General features: G+C 35.5%; 1 protein-coding gene and 1 non-coding gene across 12 annotated transcripts in view; both read left to right on the forward strand.

The window, feature by feature from the left end:
* Positions 1 to 22,298, forward strand: part of LOC105488348 (DENN domain containing 4A) — a 130,555-nt gene that overhangs the window by 79,611 nt on the left and 28,646 nt on the right. For 6 of the 11 annotated variants that reach the window (XM_071101188.1, XM_071101184.1, XM_071101181.1 and 3 more), the window contains 9 exons: positions 2,287 to 2,420; positions 5,494 to 5,629; positions 5,992 to 6,198; positions 6,608 to 6,736; positions 7,303 to 7,444; positions 7,824 to 7,955; positions 10,773 to 10,889; positions 11,659 to 11,790; positions 17,345 to 18,441. In XM_071101188.1, coding sequence (XP_070957289.1) covers positions 2,287 to 2,420; positions 5,494 to 5,629; positions 5,992 to 6,198; positions 6,608 to 6,736; positions 7,303 to 7,444; positions 7,824 to 7,955; positions 10,773 to 10,889; positions 11,659 to 11,790; positions 17,345 to 18,441 — 2,226 coding nt within the window. The remainder of the gene's footprint in view (positions 1 to 2,286; positions 2,421 to 5,493; positions 5,630 to 5,991; positions 6,199 to 6,607; positions 6,737 to 7,302; positions 7,445 to 7,823; positions 7,956 to 10,772; positions 10,890 to 11,658; positions 11,791 to 17,344; positions 18,442 to 22,298) is intronic. The other 5 variants (XM_011752342.3, XM_071101189.1, XM_011752313.3 and 2 more) reach the window with 2 other exon arrangements.
* LOC112428687 (small nucleolar RNA U13) lies at positions 11,222 to 11,325 on the forward strand. The gene has a single exon (XR_003020742.2). It is a non-coding gene; the product is annotated as a small nucleolar RNA U13 (small nucleolar RNA).

A 22,298-nucleotide genomic window follows, 5' to 3' on the forward strand; every position in this document is an offset into this window, starting at 1 on the left:
TTTATAATGTTAAAATGAGATTTTATTGGTATATAAGTAAAAGGAAGTACTTTTACCAAGCTATTGAGTCTACAGTGCAAAATTTTAATATTTATATAGACTTCACCGAAAACTAGAGCAGTTGTCCTGGACCCCACACTTTTTTATGAGAACAATATGGCTGGAGAATGGAAAGTAGGCGCCAATATGGAGAGGGAGAAGCTGCTAAAAAAAAGAGTGAGAACTATTAAATAAATAAACATTTGCTGAGCATGGTGGCTCATTCCTGTAATCTCAACATTTTTGGGAGGCTGAGGCAGAAGGATTGCTTTGAGACCAGGAGTTCCAGACCAGTCTGGGCAACATAGCAAGACCCCATCCCTACCCAAAAAAAAAAAGAAAGAAAAATTAGCTGGGTGTGGTGGCACGCGCCTGTAGTTGTACCTACTTGAGAGACTAAGGCAGGAGGATCACTTGAGCCTAGGAGTTTGAGGTTGCAGTGAGCTGTGATGCACCATGGCATTTTAGCCTGGGCAACAGAGCAAGACCCTGTCTCAAAAAAACCATTAAGAATCATAATATATAGGCTGGGTGCAGTGGCTCATGCCTGTAATCCCAGCACTTTGGGAGGCCAAGGCAGGCGGATCACCTACGGTCAGGATTCCTGACCAGCCTAGCCAACATGGTAAAACCCCATCACTACTAAAAATATAAAAATTAGCTAGGTGTGGTGGTGTGTACCTGTAGTCCCAGCTACTTGGGAGGCTTAGGCATGAGAATCACTTGAACCTGGGAGGCGGTGGTTCTGGTGAGCCAAAATTGCATGACAGCACTCCAACCTAGGTGACAGCAAGACGCTGTCTCAAAAAAAAAAAAAAATCATAATATTTATACGATTTAGTAGCCTGATTCTTTTCTCATTTATTGTTATTTTGTGAATGTTTTTCTCATTATTATAATTCTGAATCATGTCCTAATATTTATCTAGTTCACTGTATGGATATACTATTAAAAACATTATTTAATCCAAGAGAGTATAGCATATAATGCTGTGAAATTATCAATAATTTATATAAGAAGATTTTGAATGTATTGTTTCCTTTAAGTGTTAGAAAATTTTTAAAACTCATCTGTGTTCTTTTTTGGTATACTCTGCCCTAAGTCCTTATCTTAAAGGTTTAACTTGTTAGTAATTCCTACTCTTCCACTTAATCCACATGGTATATGATATTTCTAACCTAATAAAGTTCTGTGAAATGTATTTTGTCATATGTATGACATCCTTTTTTATTAATATCAATATTATGCCCTTTAGTTATGAGCTCTTGTGGGGCAGTTTAGGTTCTACGAAGTTTTCGTTTTTTCTGGATAGTACCTTGCCATCGAGTACCTAGTAGAAATAGTACTACTAAAGTGCTTTCAATATTGATGTGACTAGAGTTTAACTCACATGTACTTCTACATATGCTGAAAGAGTTTAGGGAAAGTTGTTATATTTAGTATAAATTTTTAAAATATATAGAATTCACTATTCTTATCACACAGACACACATGTACATGGATTTAAAAAATATTTCTTGATTACAGTCTCATGATTCAAATGCAAAACATTTGCATATAAAAAGGTATATTCAAATATAAAAAGATATATATTCATCTGGGTCCTATTCCATCCTTGTCTACCCTGTTCTTTTCCTCTTCCTCATATAGGTACTTTTCTTAGTAGCTTTCTAGTATTTCTTTATGTAAATATAAGCAAAAATGAAAGGCCGGGCGCTGTGGCTCACGCCTGTAATCCCAGCACTTTGGGAGGCTGAGGCGGGCAAATCACAAGGTCAAGAGATCGAGACCATCCTGGCCAACATGGTGAAACCCCGCCTTTACTAAAAATACAAAAATTAGCTGGGCGTGGTGGCACACACCTCTAGTCCCAGCTCCTCGGGAGTCTGAGGCAGGAGAATCGCTTGAACAGGAAGGTGGAGGTTTCAGTGAGCTGAGATCGCACCACTGCATTCCAACCTGGTGATAGAGCAAAACTGTCTCAAAAAAAATATATATATATATGTGTGTGTGTGTGTGTGTGTGTATTTTCCTCATTTCTTATTCAGAAAGTAATATACTATTTACAGTTTGCACTTTGCTATTTTCACTTAATTATTTTGGCGCTCATAGAGAACTTGCTCACTCTTCTTTTTTAATGGCTGTTTAGTATCCATTGTGCAGATGGTTTATTTAACCACTTCCCTTTATGTGAACACTTGGCTAACCAATGTGGCTTTTTAATATATGTTTTTAAAACTCCTTTAGGTGGATATGGACAAGAGCGGTGAAGTGCGACTTATAGAACTGGATGAATCTTTCAAAAGTGAACATACTGTTTTTGTAACACCACCTGAGATCCCCCACCTACCCAATGGTGAAGAACCCCCTTTACAGTACAGGTATTCAAGAGGCAGAATGTTTGAGATTGAAAGAGAGAAGCAATCCACCATCTGTGACGTAGCTTTCTAAGGACTGTGGTATTTTCAAAAATCCAAACTTTACAGATCCCTAATTTTTAGGTGGTAAGCAAGCTTATCCCACATCCATTATTAAGCTTTGAGGTATAAAAAGAAAACATATATAATTTTGCATAATATAGACTTGGGAAGCTCTCTAATGATGTCTGCATAAGTATCTGTCCTTGTAAATGTTGATTACATTCAGTTAGACTCCCCACCTCAAATGCAGCACTTTTATTATAGAATTTTGATTTTTTTTTTCATTAAAACTGGTTTCCTCACTTTCAATCCTTTTTCATCTCATACATACACTGATTAATATAACCTTGGTTTACAAAAAGATTAAATCTAATTTAGAGTCAATCTTTGTGGCCTTGATTTGTACAATTTTTTAAGTTACTAATTTTTGTCATGAGTTTTAAGTCATGGAAATTCAGAATTATTGGAATTGGTCATTGTTAATTTAGGAAATGTGGTTAGACACTGTGCTAAGTATATAGACTTGAATGATACATTGTCTGTGCCTTCAAGTCTAGTGAAGAAGAGAGAAAAGTCCTGAGCACAGTAAAATAAGGGCTATGATAGAGGTGAATGCATTATTTAGTTTCTAATATACATTTATTTTTACTTAAAATTGTAATTTCTTTTAGAGTTTAAAAGATTTCTTAATTCTCCAATAATACTTTTACTTTGTTTAAATATTCTAAAACCATTTCACATCTATCACCCTTTAAATCATAGTTTGTTATTTTCATTGAAAAAGGATTTTTCAAGACATCTTTGTTTATGACTTGGATTAAATTCTTTTTACAGATGAAAAAGTGATGTGATAGATGTTTATGAATGTTGATTAATAAGAGGCCACTTGATTTCCACTCTTTTCATCCAGTGATGATATTGTTCATATCACTTTTTAAATGTCTTCTGTCGAAGATATTTAAAATATTTCTCTTAATTTCTCTCTTCCTCTCTTTTTCTTTCTAAACAAGTTCTCATTTTTTAATCTCTTTTGTACTTTATGCTTATTTGTTTTTTCATATGTGTCACTAATAGAGTTTTGTGTTTCTTTGGTTTGGTTTTACCTTTTTTAATTTAAATTTTACTTTTAGATTTAGTCCTTTAACGCTAAGAAAATTTGGCCAGGCACAGTGGCTCATGCCTGTAATCCCAGCACTTTGGGAGGCTGAGGTAGGCGGATCACTTGAGGTCAGGAGTTCAAGACCATCCTGGCCAACATGGTGAAAACCCTGTCTCTGCTAAAAATACAAAAATTAGCTAGCGTGGTTGTAGGTGCCTGTAATCCAAGCTACTTGGGAGGCTGAGGCAGGAGAATTCCTTGAACCTGGGAGGTAGAGGTTGCAGTGAGCCAAGATCGTGCCACTGCACTCCAACCTGGGTGACAGAACGAGACTTTGTTTCCAAAAAAACCGCATTATTTCAGCCTGTGCCACATAGCAATACCTTATCTCTACAAATGATTTTTAAAAAATAGCTGGGCATGGTGGTGCACACCTGTGGTCCCAGCTACTCAGGAGGCTGAGGTGGGAGGATCACATGAGCCTGGGAGGTTGAGACTGCAGTGAGCCATGATTGAGCTACTGCACTCCAGCCTGGGCGACGGAACAGACAAATCAAAAAATAAAAAGAAAATTACTTATCTGGAAACATTTCTGTTTTTTTAGAATCTGTCATTTTTTTTCTTCAGACTACTCGTATAATTTTGGTGTAATCATAACCATAATTGGGAAAACACCGTAAATGTCCTTAATGATCACAAAGTCTGCCTCATAAGAGATTACTCGTAAACTTACATTGTCTATGTAAAATAATGAGGCATTTGAAATAAGACACACAAAATGGTCTTATTATCTTATCATATACAATGAATTTTTTAAGGGACATGGTTTTCCTGGATTTCTTTGCTGTTTCCTACTCAACATTGAATCATTGCTAGTATTTTCTTATTCTATGGAATTCGACTATAGTAATGTATAAAAAATACTGTCTACCCTCATTTATTATAGTTAGATTTCTTCCTAATGGAAACTATTTATATGCCTTTAAGAAAATATTATATAGTATTCTTAAACAGGTTAAGTGTATTGCTCAGGAGGCAATTTTGGTTTCTTTCAGCATATCTTTTTCCTAACTGCTGCCTTTCACTTATTTACTTACTTATTAATGAAGTGTCACTATGTTGTTCAGGCTAGAGAGCAGTGGCTATTCACTGGCAGAACCATAGTACACTACAGCCTTGAATTCCTAGGCTCAGGCGTTCCTCCTGCCTTAGTTTCCTGAGTAACTGGGATTATAGGCACGCACTAACTGCACCCAGCCTAGCTGCTAGCTTTTAAATGTCCAGAGCATCTTGATCTAGCACCCTTATTAGGTTTACCTCCTAATAGAGCACCTATTCTAACCTTTTCTTCCTCTTATTTAACCTTCTCAGTTTTCTTTCTCATAAATGATGCCTTGAACCTACTAGCTAACCTGACAAACCAATTCATGAGAATGTGAGAGCAAGGTCTGGTGTGCTAATGTGCTAAACCTAAGGTTGTTATTTGCATCTTTCTAAGAAGGAAAGTTCAACAGTAAATATGTTAATCCAAAGCAATGACATTAATGATTGCCCTTTTTGAAAGAGTCCTAGTTTGGTGGACCTTTTACCAACTGTCATATTATCTAATATGTTTGCTATGTATTAACAGGAGTACTAACTTTTAAAAGTTTGCTTAAGTTACCTTGGAGTTGGATGTCATGTTCATTTATGTTTTTCCCTTTTCCTCAAAAAATAACTTGAGTCTGGATTTGGCTATTACATTTCTAGTTATTATAGTAAGAAGAGCAACATTAGCATGAATATTTATTGAGTACATATCATAGCCTGACGAAGAAAGATAGTTAAATTCTAAGTGAAGAAGTTATTGGTTATAATTACATTAACCTGTAACCACTGTGATCATCTATGTGTGCTTGAGAACTGTTTTTCCTTTTTTTGTCTTTTCTAAAACAGCTATAATGGATTTCCAGTTCTTAGGAACAATTTATTTGAAAGACCTGAAGGATTTCTACAAGCAAAGAAGAACAAACTGCCTTCAAAATCAAGTAGTCCTAATAGCCCTTCGCCCATGTTCAGAAGAACAAAACAGGTACTTTATCGCATTCTTCATGTAATCAAATTTTAGAACAAGAAATAAATTGAATATTTATCCTCCTATAATATGCTTTATCACTTCTTATATAACTATTACTAGATTATTGTGTTCCCCAAAGCACTCTGAAGTTACAGTAATCTGACTTCAAGAAATTAACTAGTTCTCTTGTCCTAGAAATTTATTTTATATGCTGTTTAATACAGGTGCAAACAGAAACTTGAAAACACTTTAATTACAGACATATTTTGTTATGGAAACATTATAAAAGCTTGTGACTTGTACTTGTTTAGCATTCAGTTAAATAAAGATGCCTAAGTGCATAAATTTATTAGTTAGATCTTTATATTTTTTTCCAGGAAATTAAATCAGCACATAAAATTGCAAAGAGGTACTCTTCCATCCCTCAGATGTGGTCTAGGTGTCTACTGCGCCACTGTTATGGACTGTGGTTTATTTGTCTCCCAGCTTATGTGAAAGTCTGTCATTCAAAAGTCAGGGCTCTGAAAACAGCATATGATGTGCTTAAAAAAATGCAGTCAAAGAAGATGGATCCACCTGATGAGGTAACAATTATTTTATTGTTATATATATTTTTTGAGACAGGGTCTCACTCTGTCACCCAGGCTGGAATGCAGTGATAGAGTCACAGCTCACTGCAGTCTTAACCTCTTGGGCTCAAGATGCAATCCTCCCATTTTAACCTCCCAGATAGCTGTGACTACAGTCATGTGCCACCACGACTGGCTAATTTTTAAATTTTTTTGTAGAGACAGAGTCTCACTATGTGATCTAGGTTGCTCAGAAACTCCTGGGCTCAAGAGATTCACCTGCCTTGCCCTCCCAAAATGTTGGGATTATAGGCATGAGCCTCTGTGCCCTGCCACAATTATTGTTTAAAATGCATTATTTTGTTCTAGATTTGTGTACATGGTGACATCTGTGTGTCTGTACAATTTTGAACTTGTATTTCAGGTATGCTACCGCATTCTTATGCAACTCTGTGGACAATATGATCAGCCGGTGCTTGCAGTTCGAGTGCTTTTTGAAATGCGGAAAGCTGGTATTGACCCCAATGCCATTACTTATGGTTATTATAATAAGGTAAATACCTTGGTTTAACAGATAAAGAGTATTACTTTTGTCGTTATGCAGTGTTAAATTTAATGGCAGAAATAATTTATGCAGGAGGTTATTTGTCATTTATTTTCAAGTATATAAAATACATTTTGTCAGTCAAGGAAGACTTTAGTTCTCTTTTATGTTATACAGTCTACTTTGATTTTTTCTTTCTTTGAAACAGGGTCTCACTCTGTCACCCAGGCTAGAGTGCAGTGGTGCAATCATGGTTCACTGTAGCCTTGACCTCCCATGCTCAATTGATCTTCCCACCTGAGCCTCCTGAGTAGCTGGGAGTACAGGCATATGCCACCATGCCTGACTAATTTTCATATTTTTTGTAGAGGCGAGGTTTCACCTTGTTGCCCAGGCTGGTCTTGAATTCCTGGGCTCAAGTGATCCACCTGCCTCAGCCTCCCAAAGTGCTGGGATTACAGGCTTGAGCTACCACGCCTGGCCTGCTTTGATATTCTTTAGCTTTATTCTGAAACCAATATATGTTCACTTATAAAAATTATTTTACTAATTATTTTATTTTGTTGAATGAATAGGCTGTTTTGGAAAGTACCTGGCCTTCAAGAAGTCGTAGTGGCTATTTTCTCTGGACAAAAGTAAGAAATGTTATTTTAGGAGTAACACAGTTCAAAAGAGCTTTAAAGAAACATGCACACTTATCACAAACAACTCTCTCAGGTAAGGGATGTGTGTTTTACTTGTTCTTCAAAATTAATTGACTAGCTACAGTTTACATTTTTAGAAATTTTAAACAGTTTTACAATATTGAATGTTTTAGTTTTTAGTTATTAAGCAAATTATATCACTCTTCCCATTTAGAAACCACCGGATTTCACTTCTGTTTAAATGTTTCAACTTCTGACCACCTTCGTGTGTGTTGTTTTCGTGTTCGTTAATAACTCTCAATAGGTTTCTTTGTTATAGTTGTATTTTGCTAAGTATGTGGCACTTTTCATGTTCAGTATTACATTGGTGGATTATTAGCTTGAGCAACAAATTAATGTGTATATTTGGTACCTCTTTGAGTAGTAAAATGCTGTCAAATTGTGTTCTTAAGCAGATGGCAGTGACCTGGATGCTGTTAGTCATGGCAGCATGGATAGTGGTCATGGGACACACACTGTGGAGCAGGCACCTTTTAATACGGGTTTAATCAAAGTGTATGCTACTGATGATAGATCTAGTACAGGTTTGTGTATGCTTATGTATACATTTATTATAGTACATTTTTAAAACTAGATTTGGTAGCCTATGTTTTTTTACATTTTCATTTTCAGTGATATGTTTAACTGTCACTTTTTAATTTTATATATTAAGTATTTGATTTGATATTAGATTTAATAACTATATGGAATTTTATTATTTGAATAGAAATAAACGTTTTAAGAGAGGTTATAAATCACTTTATTCTACTATTTAATACATGATAATCCAGTAACTCTGCGTAGACATAGATCTCTTTACCCTATCATTTTCTTATAATAAATTCTTTGAAATTATGAAAATGATATTAGAATTTTTTAAAAAAGAAGCATAGCTCTGTATCTAAGTTAATAGTATTATACCAACATCAGTTTCCTGGTTTTGACAATGTACTATGATTATGTAAGGTATTATCACTGGGGGAAGCTAGGTGAATTGTATCAAGGAACTCTCTGTACTGTAATGTTTTTTTAACTTCTGAATCTTAAGTGATTTTAAAAGTTGTAATAAAAAATTTTAAATATATAAAAATATAGCATTCTAAGGCTGGGTGTGGTAGCTCACGCCTGTAATCCCAGCACCTTGGGAAGCCAAGGTGGGTGGTTCACTTGAGCCCAGGAGTTTGAGACTGTCTGGGCAACATAGCAAAACCCTGTCTCTACAAAAATACAAAAATTAGCTGGGCATGGTGTCCCGTGCCTGTGGTCCCAGCTACTAGGGAGACTGAGATAGGAGAATTGTGAACCCAGGAGGTTGAGGCTGCAGCGAGCCATGATCAAGCCACTGCACTCCAGCTTGGGTGACAGAGCAAGACCTTGTCTCAAAAAAAAAAAAAAAAATTTATATATATATAAAATAATATATGTATAATACTATATATGTATGTGTAATAGTATATGTATAATGTGTGTATAATACATATACACATAATATATGTATATGTATTTATGTGTATATAGAATTGTATATTTTATGTATATATTTATATATGTGTATATAGAATTGTATACTTCAGTGCTAGAATTATAGCACCAAAGATGGCATTTCAGAGAAGTATAAGATTTGTATATCAGCTCTTCTTAATTATTATTACAATTGACATGCAAAAATAAATTATTTACATAATTCTGTTCTTTTTATTACATTTCAAAAATTACACATGACTTTTGACTACAGATAAGAGCAAGCTCTTAAAGGACAGAAACTTTAAAAATTGAAGCATTACTAATAAAATATGAAGGCCCATATCTCTGCAAATGTCAATATTATTTTGGTCTGTCTTGCTTTATACCTACTTTTAAGTTTAATAAATGTAAGCTAATTTTGTTGAAATGTAATATTCATAGTTATTCTTCCTTGATTGGTTTTATTCCTTGATTATGCAGTGTGATTTTAATCAGTTATAATAGTTATCCTTTGGCATTATCTCTTACAAACGAAGAAATCTTATCTTTTAACTGTGGCTTTTAAAAAGGCTATCTTAAAATAGTGCAAAACCTAATAAAAGCATGAATTTTATCGAGATAATTCTCAGATTTTTCTATTTATAGTTTCTTTAGAAATGGACCTGAAGTTTGATTAGAAAAAATAAAAACTCAAAATTATAACAAAAATATTAAACTAAATACCTAGTGATATATAATTTCTTTAGAGAGTGCTTTACAAGCTTGTAAACATTTTTCATATATAGTCTCATATAATAACAACCTTATGTTTTACAAATTTGGGAACTTCAAATCCAAACAAAAAGGTTACATTGTTACTTAAAATCACATGTCTCCTGAGATAAAGAACTAGGATTCAAAACCTTATCTTTTTAGACTAATCTGGTAAAAACAATTTTCTAAAAATGATGCAGAGTCTCTTTAGCAAAACAGTGTATTAGAAGTTTTTTTTATATTGATAGACCTTTTTCCTTTCTTTGAGACAGCATCTCACTCTGTTGCCCAGACTGGAGTGCAGGGGTGCGATCATAGTTTACTGCAGCCTTGAACTCCTGAGCTCAAGTGATCTTCCCACCTCAGCCTCCCAAGGAGCTGGGGTCTATAGGTGCATGCCACCATGCCTGGCTAAATTTTTTTTTTTTTTTTTTTTTTTTTTTTTTAGTAGAGATGAGGTCCCACTGTGTTGCCCAGGCTGGTTTCAAACTCCTGGGCTCAAGTGATCTGCCTGCTTCAGCCTTCCAAAGTGCTGGGATTATAGGCATGAATCACTGCACCCAGCCCCTTTTGCTTTTCTTAACAATATCTTTAACACTAGATTTTTATCTCATCCCCATATATTTGTACTCACATGCAGTTCAATGATTATTCAGTTAAAATTTTTTAAAAATTAATTTCCTATCAAATTTGAAGAAATCCAATTTTTTAGTAAAATCATTTAGACATTTAGCTCTAGTGACCTATGTGTGAATGTTCTGTTATAAATTCTTTGCAGATTTCTCCATTGCTTAGTTGAAACTCAAACTTTCAACTAGAAAGGTCATGGACTTGTATAAAGAATGTGTGGTTTGTCTGTGTCTTTTGGAGCTCATATAGTAGTGTGAATGTACATAGTTACTTTTGACTACAGTGTGGAACCAAGAGTAAATTATTTCGAGATCATCCCTTTCTTATATTAATAAAGATGATGGAAGGGGTAGCTAACAATGCTTTAAGGGTAGCTGACAAAATAATGCTTTAAATTGGAAGTTGTCCAGAAAAAATTTATGAGAAAATCGAAACACTAGTATGTTGCTCCTAATTCCAGTTGCACTCACTAAAGAAGTTTGTGATAGAGTTTTGTTTCTTTTTGTTTTTACCAGGTGGCCAGTCTGATCTTGGATATAATTCATTATCTAAAGATGAAGTTAGAAGAGGGGATACATCTACCGAAGACATTCAAGAAGAAAAAGATAAAAAAGGCAGTGATTGTAGTTCCTGTAGGTATTGTTTAAGTTGATATTGTATAAAATTGTGAACTTATATTCATAGAAAATGCAGGTGATTTTATAAAAGTTCTGGTTTTACTTTCCATTTTTCCATCATAACTCTTTCTTGTCTCCCATTATGTGCCCCCTCAGCCACCACATACTCTCATACAAATGCTTTATGTATGAAGTATATAGTCTCAGTGGCAAAACACTTCCCAAGTCAAATACCATTAGAATGAATGCTATGTGACTCCCAAAATACGTGTATTTAGTGGAAGTGTATATACATTTCTTGAAACAGTATTTCTTTTTTGAGATTTAACAATATTTGAAAGCTTGTGATCCTTTTGTAGTTCATGGGCATGATGATTGGGTAGTCAAGCATGTTTGTGAGATGTGCCACCCTTGAACCTTGTTACAACATCAGCACATTACCCATCTGACCTGAAGAAAGAAAAAAAAAGTTTGTTTAATGGATTGTGATTATATTTACCCCCTTCCCCACTCCACCAAAAGCACTCCTTTACAATAAATGAGGAAATATAAAGTTTATACATGGACCTCATGCATGATCAGTATTCAGTAGTTTGATCTACACTTCAAGGCCTCAAATAAGTGAAATCACTTATTTGTGGTTGACAAACAGATATAGAGGTGTTCCGTATTTTCTTATCACCTGTTTTCGAGTAAAAATATGTAGAACTGAAAACTTCTCTTGATACCTCCTACAGTGTATGTAGATTTCATTTTATTAATATTTTTGTTTTCATCTTTCCAGTGTCAGAGAGTGAGAGTGCAAAAGGAAGTGCTGATTGCCTTCCTAAGCTCAGTTATCAGAATTCTTCCAGTATCGTTCGCCTCACTGGTACAAGTAACAACAGTGCTGATAAAATATCAGGAGAAAGCATGGGTAAGTTGAATAGTACACTTGTGTTATGTGCAGAATAAATTGTATCTGTATGACTAGTGAATAATTATTTTTTTAATAGTCTTAATTCTCCAAGGTGATTTTAAAAAATATTTTGTGCAGCCTCTCATGGTATAGCTTAGTAACTTGAGTTCTATATTTTATAACATGCTGTGTTCAAGCTTGTATTATACAAGGCATAGGGGCAAACCTCCAGCTTGTATACTCTTTTGAGTTTAGACTCTTGGTACTTTTTGGAAGGGGAAAGTGAGATCAGTAGAGGTGATGAGTCTGAGGGTACCATACAGCTAGTTAAGTTTCAGATGAAGCATATGGTTTATTAGTTTTCATATTATTCCTGTTTTTCCAGAGGCAAAAGGATAGTCCTTCAGATAGTTTAAGTAACAATACCCAATAATTTTTCTTTTCAAAGTCATCTTATATATTATTTTATATTTATTAATATAGAAATGCTTGTATCAAAGGGGATATTAGCACCATTTTAAAGATGAGAAAACTAAAGCATACTTCAGTGATTGGCAGGTCACATAAATTATCAGTAGTTAATAGAACAGTCAGATTAGAAGTAGAATAATATTTGGCCTCAAAGTTTTTTTACCAGACCATTTTCAGGGGATTAAATAGACATAAGTAAGATTCAGAGTTTTTAGTGTTAGTAGTGTGATTACCTAATAAATTTTTTTTGTGTTACCTTACTTTTGCATGATGTTGTAATATAAAAAATATTGAAGAACATGTGCTATCTAGACTGAAATATCTCTGTTTTTAAATGGCCTTGCTGCAATGGTGTTTGGTTTTTTTTGCAACACAGTTAAATATGCCTCTAGCTCAGGGAAAGGCAAACTAAGGCCCGAGGACCAAATTTGCCCTGAAGCCTATTATTATACTAGCCTGCAAGCTAACCAAGCCACGATGGTTTTTATAGTTTTAAATTGTCAGAAAATAAGACTAATATTTAGTACACATGAAAATTTTATGAAATTCAGACATCAGTTTTCATAAATAAAGTTGTGGGAACACAGGCATGCTCATTCGTTTACGTATTATCTGTGGCTGTTTTTGCATTGCAACAGCAGAGTTCAGTAGTTGTGACCGACACCACGTGGCCTGCGAAGACTACAATATTCACTCTTTAGCCCTTTATAGAAAAAGTTTGTGGAACCCTACTCTATCAGACAAACAAAAGAAAGTTAGATCACCTATAACTCTTATTTTGCATTTCTTTGTTAGATAATTGTTATAACATAAACATTAAAAATTTTTCATCAGTGTCATAGAGTTGTTTCACAACCATTTAGTCCTTTGTAACTAATTTTCTAATTATAACTCTTAACTTGCGTTTGATCTTTATTTTATTGTTCTTTCATTGCTGTCTGTTTATGCTTGCCCTCCTCTTAGGATCTGTGTTTAATTTTTTTATTTAAATATGATTGTAAACCATCCTTTGATCTTCACATTTTGTCAGAATAATAAGCATCTGGCTAATCATCTGGCTTTCAGTTACCCTATATGCTGAACAAGTGAATTTTATAAAAGTCTAGAGTAGATTTCTTTGGTGTGAAGTAAAGTTATTAGTTTATCCTTGATGCTTTTGGCTTGAAAACTCTCATCTGTTAAGTACTGTGGGTTTATTACTGCTTCCAAAGACCATACGTGGGATATATAGGAATACTTATTATATACTTGTACATACTAGGATTTAAAGCATTTTTCGGGTTTATTTATGTTTTGCAGTACAATATATGAATATTTTATTTATATATAATATAAATATATATTATAAATATATATATTTATTAATATGTTTTAATATATAAATTAATATATTTATATATTTAATAATATATATAAATAAAATATATCATATATTTTATTTGTGTTTGCGTGTGTGTGTGTATATATATATACATATACAGGAGTAGAATTAACAAAGATATGTTTTAATGTTTGATTGGATTAAATCATTAATCTTGATTTTTTTTTTTTTTTTTTTTTTTTGAGACGGAGTCTCACTCTGTTGCCCAGGTTAGAGTGCAGTGGCACGATCTTGGCTCACTGCAACCTCTGCCTCCCGGGTTCAAGCGATTCTCATGTCTCAGCCTCCCTAGTAGATGGGATTACAGGTGTGCACCACTGTGCCTGGCTAATTTTTGTATTTTTAGTAGAGACGAGGTTTCACCATGTTGGCCAAGCTGGTCTCAAATTCCCAACCTCAGGCAGTCCACGTGCCTCGGCCTCCCAAAGTGTTGGGATTACAGGCGTGAGCTTCTGCTCCTGCCCTCATGATCATCTTGAGAATTTAATGTTTTGATATAAATACATATTGAATTACTGAGTGTTCAACCTCAGAGAAGTTTAATTCTGAGATGTTTCTCAAGCCTAATTCTGGTTTTAGTGTGCCTTTACTTTTGATCCTTAACTACCCATAATATAATACATTAATATTATAATATAATGTATTATATTCCAGGTTGGTTTGTTGGCTGCAGTTACTGCCTAATAGACAGTATTCATTTAGTAAATATTCTTTTAGATTCTACTATATTTCAGGTGCTACTGGGGGTATATTATAATAAGAAACAAAAAATAAACATGGATCCTGCCTTCATGGAGAAAGCAGGTAGAAGGGATGGGAAGACATTGATCAAGTAAATGCAAAAGTATTCTTAGATTAAATACAATGAAAAAGGACAGTAGGTTGCTATGAGAACATATAATAGATATGTCTTGGGTTTGGGGTTGTTAGTCAGGGAAGACTTCCTTCAGCATATCATTTTTAAACTTAAATTTCAAATATGAGTAAAAAATAAATGAGGGTAGAGATCAGAAAGGAGGAATTGAGAGGGTGCATTCCAAGCAGAAGGAAGCATGTATAAAAAGGCTGTTTAGTAGAAAGGAATCCCACAGCATGTTCAAAGATCTGAGAAAAGGCTAGTATATCAGCTAGGCATACTTTCAGCTTTAAGTCTCAGAATATGTGATTAACAGTGCTTAAAGAAGTTGCCGTTTATTTTTCTCAAATAGGAAATTCAGAGGTAACCACTTGCTCTAAATGTTGGCTTAGGGGTTTTGCCATCAGTTCTTTTGACCTAACCATGATTATAGTATAGCCACTGGTAACTCCACACATCACCTATCCAATCAAGGCAAAAAGAATGGGAAGAGAAACACCAGCCGTATCTATTTCTTTTGTCAGGAAAGAAGTTTTTCCAAAAACCCTCAAAAACTATACCTTAATATAACTGGCTGGAATTATGTTATAGAGCCACCTAGCCCAAGGAAGTTAAATAGTTTGCAGTCTTTGTGTTAGAGGCATGCAGCATCCAGCCTAGCATGTGTAATTTAGCGTGTGTGTAAACTTAGGATCAGGCAAACTTTTTTTGTAAAAAGCCTTTTTTTTTTTTTTTTTGGAGACGGAGTCTCGCTCTGTCGCCCAGGCTGGAGTGCAGTGGCGCGATCTCAGCTCACTGCAAGCTCCGCCTCCCGGGTTCACGCCATTCTCCTGCCTCAGCCTCCCGAGTAGCTGGGACTACAGGCGTCCGCCACCTCGCCCGGCTAGTTTTTTGTATTTTTTTAGTAGAGACGGGGTTTCACCGTGTTAGCCAGGATGGTCTCGATCTCCTGACCTCATGATCCGCCCGTCTCGGCCTCCCAAAGTGCTGGGATTACAGGCTTGAGCCACCGCGCCCGGCCCCGAATAGTAAATATTTCAGGCCTTGCAGGGCACATAGAATCTCTGTTACCTAGTCTTCTGGGTGCATGATTTTTACAACCCTTTGCAAATGTAGAAACCATTTGAGACTGTACAAAAACAGGCCTCAGGCTAGATTTGGCTCATGGGTATAGTTTGCAAACCTCTGGTAAAGTCTGATAACCAACTTGGTCTTCAGGTCGTAGCATATCACTGACTTTGCAAAGGAACCCTTGCAAGTGCAATTCCAGAGTATTATCTTTGGTTACAAGATTCCTCCAGGTCTTTAGTAATATTTAACCTGTGAAGCAGAAAATTTCCCAGAATATCAGAAGAAAATGTGTTCTTGATTTCCTATGTCCTCAATCATAAGCTGATGAAAAAAACAATAAACTTTGCCTCTGTGATATGTCATTTTTCTTGTTAATGGTATATGCTTATTAAGTAATATTAGATGTAGGCTTTTATGACCTCTAGTATCCACTCTTTTCTCTTGCCCTGCCATTTGCATACATCACATGACAAGAAAAGGCACATTTTCAATACCTGCCTGACTAGAGAGAGCTAATTCTGTGGATAAAGCACATAAGAAGAATAGTCGATGATACTATACCTAGACTAATGCTTTAGAGGACTCCCACATATAGTAAGAACAATTAAAGCGATCAGAGATCTAGATTTCTGCTTAAAATTTAGTATTTTCATCTAAGTAATTTGGTAGAAAGCAGTGAACAGTATTTCTAAATGTGAAGTGGCCATTAACATTTGACTGGTATAAATGTGCAAGCAATATGTTAAGCAAGGGTAAAATTATTTAGCCACATTAATTTAGCTAAAATTATTCAGGATTTGGAGTTTTGAAAAATAGCCTTTATTGGCCGGGCGTGGTGGCTCAAGCCTGTAATCCCAGCACTTTGGGAGGCCGAGGCGGGCGGATCACAAGGTCAGGAGATCGAGACCATCCTGGCTAACACGGTGAAACCCCGTCTCTACTAAAAATACAGAAAGAAATTAGCCGGGCGTGGTGGCGGGCGCCTGTAGTCCCAGCTACTCCGGAGGCTGAGGCAGGAGAATGGCGTGAACCCGGGAGGCGGAGCTTGCAGTGAGCCGAGATCACGCCACTGCACTCCAGTCTGGGCGACAGAGCGAGACTCCGTCTCAAAAAAAAAAAAAAAAAAGAAAAATAGCCTTTATGGATAAAGTTAACATCTATTTTGTTTTGTGTTTTGGATGTTTTTTCTTTTTTCATTTTAATAAGCAGAAGATTCACAATTTTGGTTGGGCATGGTGGCTCACGCCTATAATCCTAGCACTTTGGGAAGCCAAAACAGAAGTATTTGTTGAGCCCAAGAGTTCCAGACCAACTTGGGCAACATAGTGAGACCCTGTGTCTACCAAATTAAAAAAAAAAAGGAAGACTCAGAATCTCAAGGTCATCTAGTACAGCCACAATTGTAAAACCATTGTAATTTATTTAGTGGAATTAGTAAGTATAAATCTTAATTGATGACATCTTTAAAAAGCGATACATCCTAATGTCTAGGAGCATACCCTTTATAATTGGACAAATCTGAATTTGAATCTCAGTTCTGTCTCTTAAGGACTGAGTTACTCTGAGCTAGATAATTAATCTCTCTGAGTGTTCCTTTTTTCTCAACCCATAAGGATGTTGGAATGTTTACAGTAGGAAATACAAGTAAAGTGTCTAGTATAGTATCTGTCAAATAACAGACACTCAGTGAGTACTTGCTATTATCGTTTTCATCACTAGAATTTTAAATATTTAAAATGACTTCTATTTGCTATTATATTTTCATGGCTAAAAGCACTTTACTTGTTTTTCAGAAAGCACACCTGAGCTGCTCTTAATATCATCTCTTGAGGATACAAACGGAACAAGAAACATTCAAAGTAGATGCTTCAGGAAAAGACATAAAAGTGACAATGAAACTAATTTGCAGCAGCAAGTGGTCTGGGGAAATAGAAACCGTAATCTTAGTGGAGGGGTACTGATGGGATTTATGCTCAATAGAATTAACCAGGAAGCCACCCCTGGAGATATAGTTGAAAAATTGGGAGCTGATGCAAAAATTCTTTCAAATGTTATCTCAAAAAGCACAAGACCAAATACTCTTGATATTGGGAAGCCACCTTTAAGATCAAAAAGAGACAGTCTAGAAAAGGAATCTAGTGATGATGATACACCTTTTGATGGTTCTAACTATTTGGGAGATAAAGTGGAATCTCCTGTTATTTTTGACTTAGAAGACTTAGACAGTGAAACAGATGGATCAAAAGCAGGATGTGTTGCTATGCAAAATCCCAAGAGTATTCAACGTATGAACAGCAGCTTTTCAGTAAAACCTTTTGAAAAAACTGACGTTGCAACAGGATTCGATCCCCTCTCTCTTTTGGTTGCTGAGACTGAACAGCAGCAAAAAGAAGAAGAGGAGGAGGATGAAGATGATAGCAAAAGCATTTCAACACCATCTGCTAGGCGTGATTTAGCTGAAGAAATTGTGATGTATATGAATAATATGAGCAGCCCTTTGACAAGTCGTACACCAAGCATTGATTTACAACGGGCATGTGATGATAAATTAAATAAGAAAAGTCCACCATTGGTCAAGGCATGCAGAAGATCTAGTCTGCCTCCTAATTCTCCTAGGCCAGTGAGACTTACCAAATCTAAAAGTTACACAAAAAGTGAGGAGAAGCCAAGGGAGAGACTTTGGTCTTCTCCAGCCTTCTCACCTACTTGCCCATTTAGGGAAGAATCTCAGGATACATTAACCCACTCATCACCTTCATTTAACTTAGATACACTACTAGTACCTAAACTAGATGTTCTAAGAAACAGTATGTTCACTGCTGGAAAAGGAGTTGCAGAGAAAGCAAGCAAATGGTATTCAAGATTCACCATGTACACCACATCATCTAAGGTAAGTTTGGTTAGTATTTGCTACTTTTACTGTCGCACATACACACCCATCACCACCAAAAGCCTCTTACTTGTTTTAACTATTCTTCCTAAACATAGCTTTATAAAAAGGACTCATGGGGTGTGTAAGTTTTGTTAAGTATCAGAATTGGAACTGAAATAATAACTTCAAAGAAAAGAAAATTTACTAAGGTTATATTTGTAATTCAGTTTTGAAAGACAGTGATTTGTAGCTGGAGTAAGAATTAGTGTTACATGAAAGTACTTACTGAATTTCAATATTTCCTTCAAGATGCAGATTTTTTTTCCAGATAGTGTGTCCAATATGCCCTCAAAAATTACCAGTCAGGTATGTGGTTTGCCCTTCTGGTTAGGATGGAGTAACTTACAGTAGACTTACATACCTTCCCCTAAGAGCAAAAAGCTAGATGAAATAGAGAAAGTATCTGTTTAAAGTCATCAGAGAACTGCTGAAGTAACTAGAAAGCAGAGAGGCAGGATTCTAGAGAGGTGAGCTGAAGTTCTAGAGCTGCTTTCTCCCTGAGGGGATTTGCTAATTATGGGCATGAAGCACTAGGTTGTAAATCTAGGCTTTCCCTTATCAGAACTTTTGGGACCTTGTGGGTTAGAGAGACAAAATTGAAGACTTTAAGGGCCTCAAATACACCGAAGATTTTCTTCCTTCAAGACATTTTCCACATACTTGATACGGCATGAGAAGAGTAAGTAGAACGTCTGTGAGAAATCAAGTTCTCAGCAGTTTCATGGTCCTGGAATCATAATAGCTAGAGTTCAGGAGCTGCCAGAGGGAGGAGGGCCTCAACTGGAATACTTACAGAGGTATGCCTTAGGAACATTGACAAACCAGAGGTAGACTAAGCCTGACCGAAATTGCAACGTAGACTTGACTCGGGTCATTTGTGATTTGGTTAAAATAATAGCTTTTACTCTTATCAACAGAGAAAAGATTGTGCCTTTTCTGGAGGAATAAAACATCATCTAGAATCGTTACAGTTTTTAATGTACAATGTCTGTCACTCAATTAAAAATAGCTGTGCCAGGAGACAGGAACATAGCTGAAAAATGAAGAAAGCAGATAATGGAAAGAGACCCTCAAGTGATCCAGATGTTTGAATTAACAAGGGACTTTGAAATAATTATAATATGTTCAAGAATATAAAGGAAATTGTATAAAAAAATAACTGTAAAGATGGAAGATTTCACTAGATAATCGGAATGTATTTAAAATAATCAAGCATAAATTTTAGAACTGAAAACGAAATAAAAAGCAAAAATCTTGAGCCAGAGAAAAAGATGCATTGTCTGCAAAGGAGCAGTGATCTTCTGAAGAGAAACTGTGATGTCAGAAGACACTGGAAAGATGTCTTTAAAGTGCTGAAAGAAAATAACTGTCAACCTATTTTTCTATACTCAACAAAAATATTCTTTAGGAATTGGGGTGAAAATACTGGTTCCACTGTGGTAACATAAGGCCACCACAGCCCATCCTTCCCACTGATTATAACTTAAAAACCAGACAAAATATAAAAAACAACTAAGGATTCTGAAAAATAAATAAAAGCAGGGAGTTTCTTGGGAGAGACCAACACAGAAATGAGTTTATCATTTTCTTTCCTCATGCATCTTTGCCCCAAGGGCAGTCACATCATGGCATGGCACCTCTGGCAGATAAAACTTCAAGAGAAACCCCATATTTCCTGAACAGAGAAGCCTGAGAAAGAGGCCTCTTTGTGCAGAAAGTTTGAGGGGAATCCCATACAGGTTTCACCCTACCCCTTGACCTGCACAGTCATGGGACAGATGCAAACTGGAATAGAAAAGGCTTAAGTAACTGAACCAAAAGTTCACAGCCTACAAAAAGTAAAACATGAATTACAGTCTGAATATATAACTCAATTGTTTGCCTGCTGAGACAAGAGCATCAACAATCTCTGAAGTATTATAACTGTACCCAGGCTACATAACATAATATTCAGTGTCCAAGATAAAATCCAAAATTACTTGGTATAAAGGACCAGGAAAATGTGACCAATTCTCAAGGAAAAGACAACTCCAAGATGACTCAGATGTTGGAACTATCAGGGAAAAACTTTAAAGCAGCTCCCATAACTGGTTCCTTTAGGTAAAGGAAAACACATTTGAAATAAAATAAATTCTAGCAAGAAATATAATTTATTAAAACAAATTTTATAACTGCAATATATAATATCCAATATAAACTGATTGAATGGGTTAAATAACAGAATGGAGATGACAATGAAAAGTCAGTGACCTTGAAGATAGAGTAATAGAAATTAATCAGAAGAAGAGAGAAAAGATTTTTATAAAAATAAACATAGACTCAGGGACTTGTATGACAATATGAAAAGGAACAAATGAAATATGGATAACTGGAGTTCCAGAAGAATTGAAGAGAGAGATTTTGTTAGAAAAGATATTTGAAGATTTGAAAACATAATGGCTGAAACCTCCAAAATTGGTGAAAGATACAGATTTATAGATACAAGAGACTCAGCAAATTAGACAGAGTAAACTCAAAACTACACCTGCACACATCAAAAGTAAACTGCCAAAAAGCAGATATTCACCTGCTAACAAGAAAATGGCTGCTAAAGAAATTTAAAATACACTGAAAGCTATTAACAAAAAATTATACATTACCTACAGATCCATAAAGATTTGAATGTACCCATGCACTTTTCATCATAATCCTTGGAGGGAAGAATTTAGTGGAACTGTACCTTTAACACATTGAAAGAAAGACCTGTCAACTCAGAATTCTATATCCAGTAAAAATATTCTTCAGGGGTGAAGGTGAAATAAAGACATTTTCAGATAAAAGAATTCATGAGCAATTCTATGAGATATGCTGAACGAAGTTATTTAAACTGAAGAAAAATGATACCAAAGAGAAATCTGGATCTTCAGGAATAAAAGAAATGCAAAATAAATGGTAAATAGCTGGTTATTAGAAAAGATTACCTTTTTTCCTCCAAAACTTAAAGAAAAACCTATAATTGTCCAAAACAAAAATAGTAACATTATCTCATGGAATTTTCAATATGTGTAGATGTTTGACAGTAGTAAACATCAGTAATAAAGGAACTTACCCCACAGACCTTCATTATAGTTATATTATTAAATATGAAATGATATAAAACTAACTCCAAGTAGACTTTAAATGATTAGATATGTATATTGTAATCCCTGGAGCACTGAGTTAAAAAAATACAGTGAGGTGTAGCCAAAAAGCCAATAAAAATATTCAAATAGTCTTACAGAGAACAGGAAATCTTAAAGAGGCCAAGAAAGGGGGAACAGAGAAATAGACTAGAGGTAACCATATCAGTAATTAAATGATAACAATCTAAACACCTCAATTAAAAGGCAGATGTTAGGCTAGTCATGGTGGCTCATGTTGGTAATCCCAGCTCTCCGGAAGGCCAAGCCAGGAGAATTGCTTAAGGTCAGGAATTTGAGACCAGCCTGAGCAGCGTAGCAAGACCCTGTCTGTACTAGATAGATAGATAGATAGATAGATAGATAGATAGATAGATAGATTGATAGATTGATAGATTGATTGATTTTTTTTTTTTTTAAACTAACTGGCCATGGTGGCACATACCTGTAGTCCTAGCTACTCAGGAGGCTGAGGCAGGAGGGTTGCTTGAACCCAGAAGTTCAAGGCTGTAGTGAGCTATGATTGTGCCACTGCACTCCAACCTGGGCAACAGACTGATTTCAAAATGATGAGGAGTTGGATGTTATGGTGTGTACCTGTAGTTCCAGCTACTCAGGAGGTTGAGGTGGAAGGTCTGGATTGCTTGGGTCTAGGAG

This window comes from Macaca nemestrina, chromosome 7, assembly GCF_043159975.1.
Source record: "Macaca nemestrina isolate mMacNem1 chromosome 7, mMacNem.hap1, whole genome shotgun sequence".
In the NCBI taxonomy this organism is placed as follows: domain Eukaryota; kingdom Metazoa; phylum Chordata; class Mammalia; order Primates; family Cercopithecidae; genus Macaca; species Macaca nemestrina.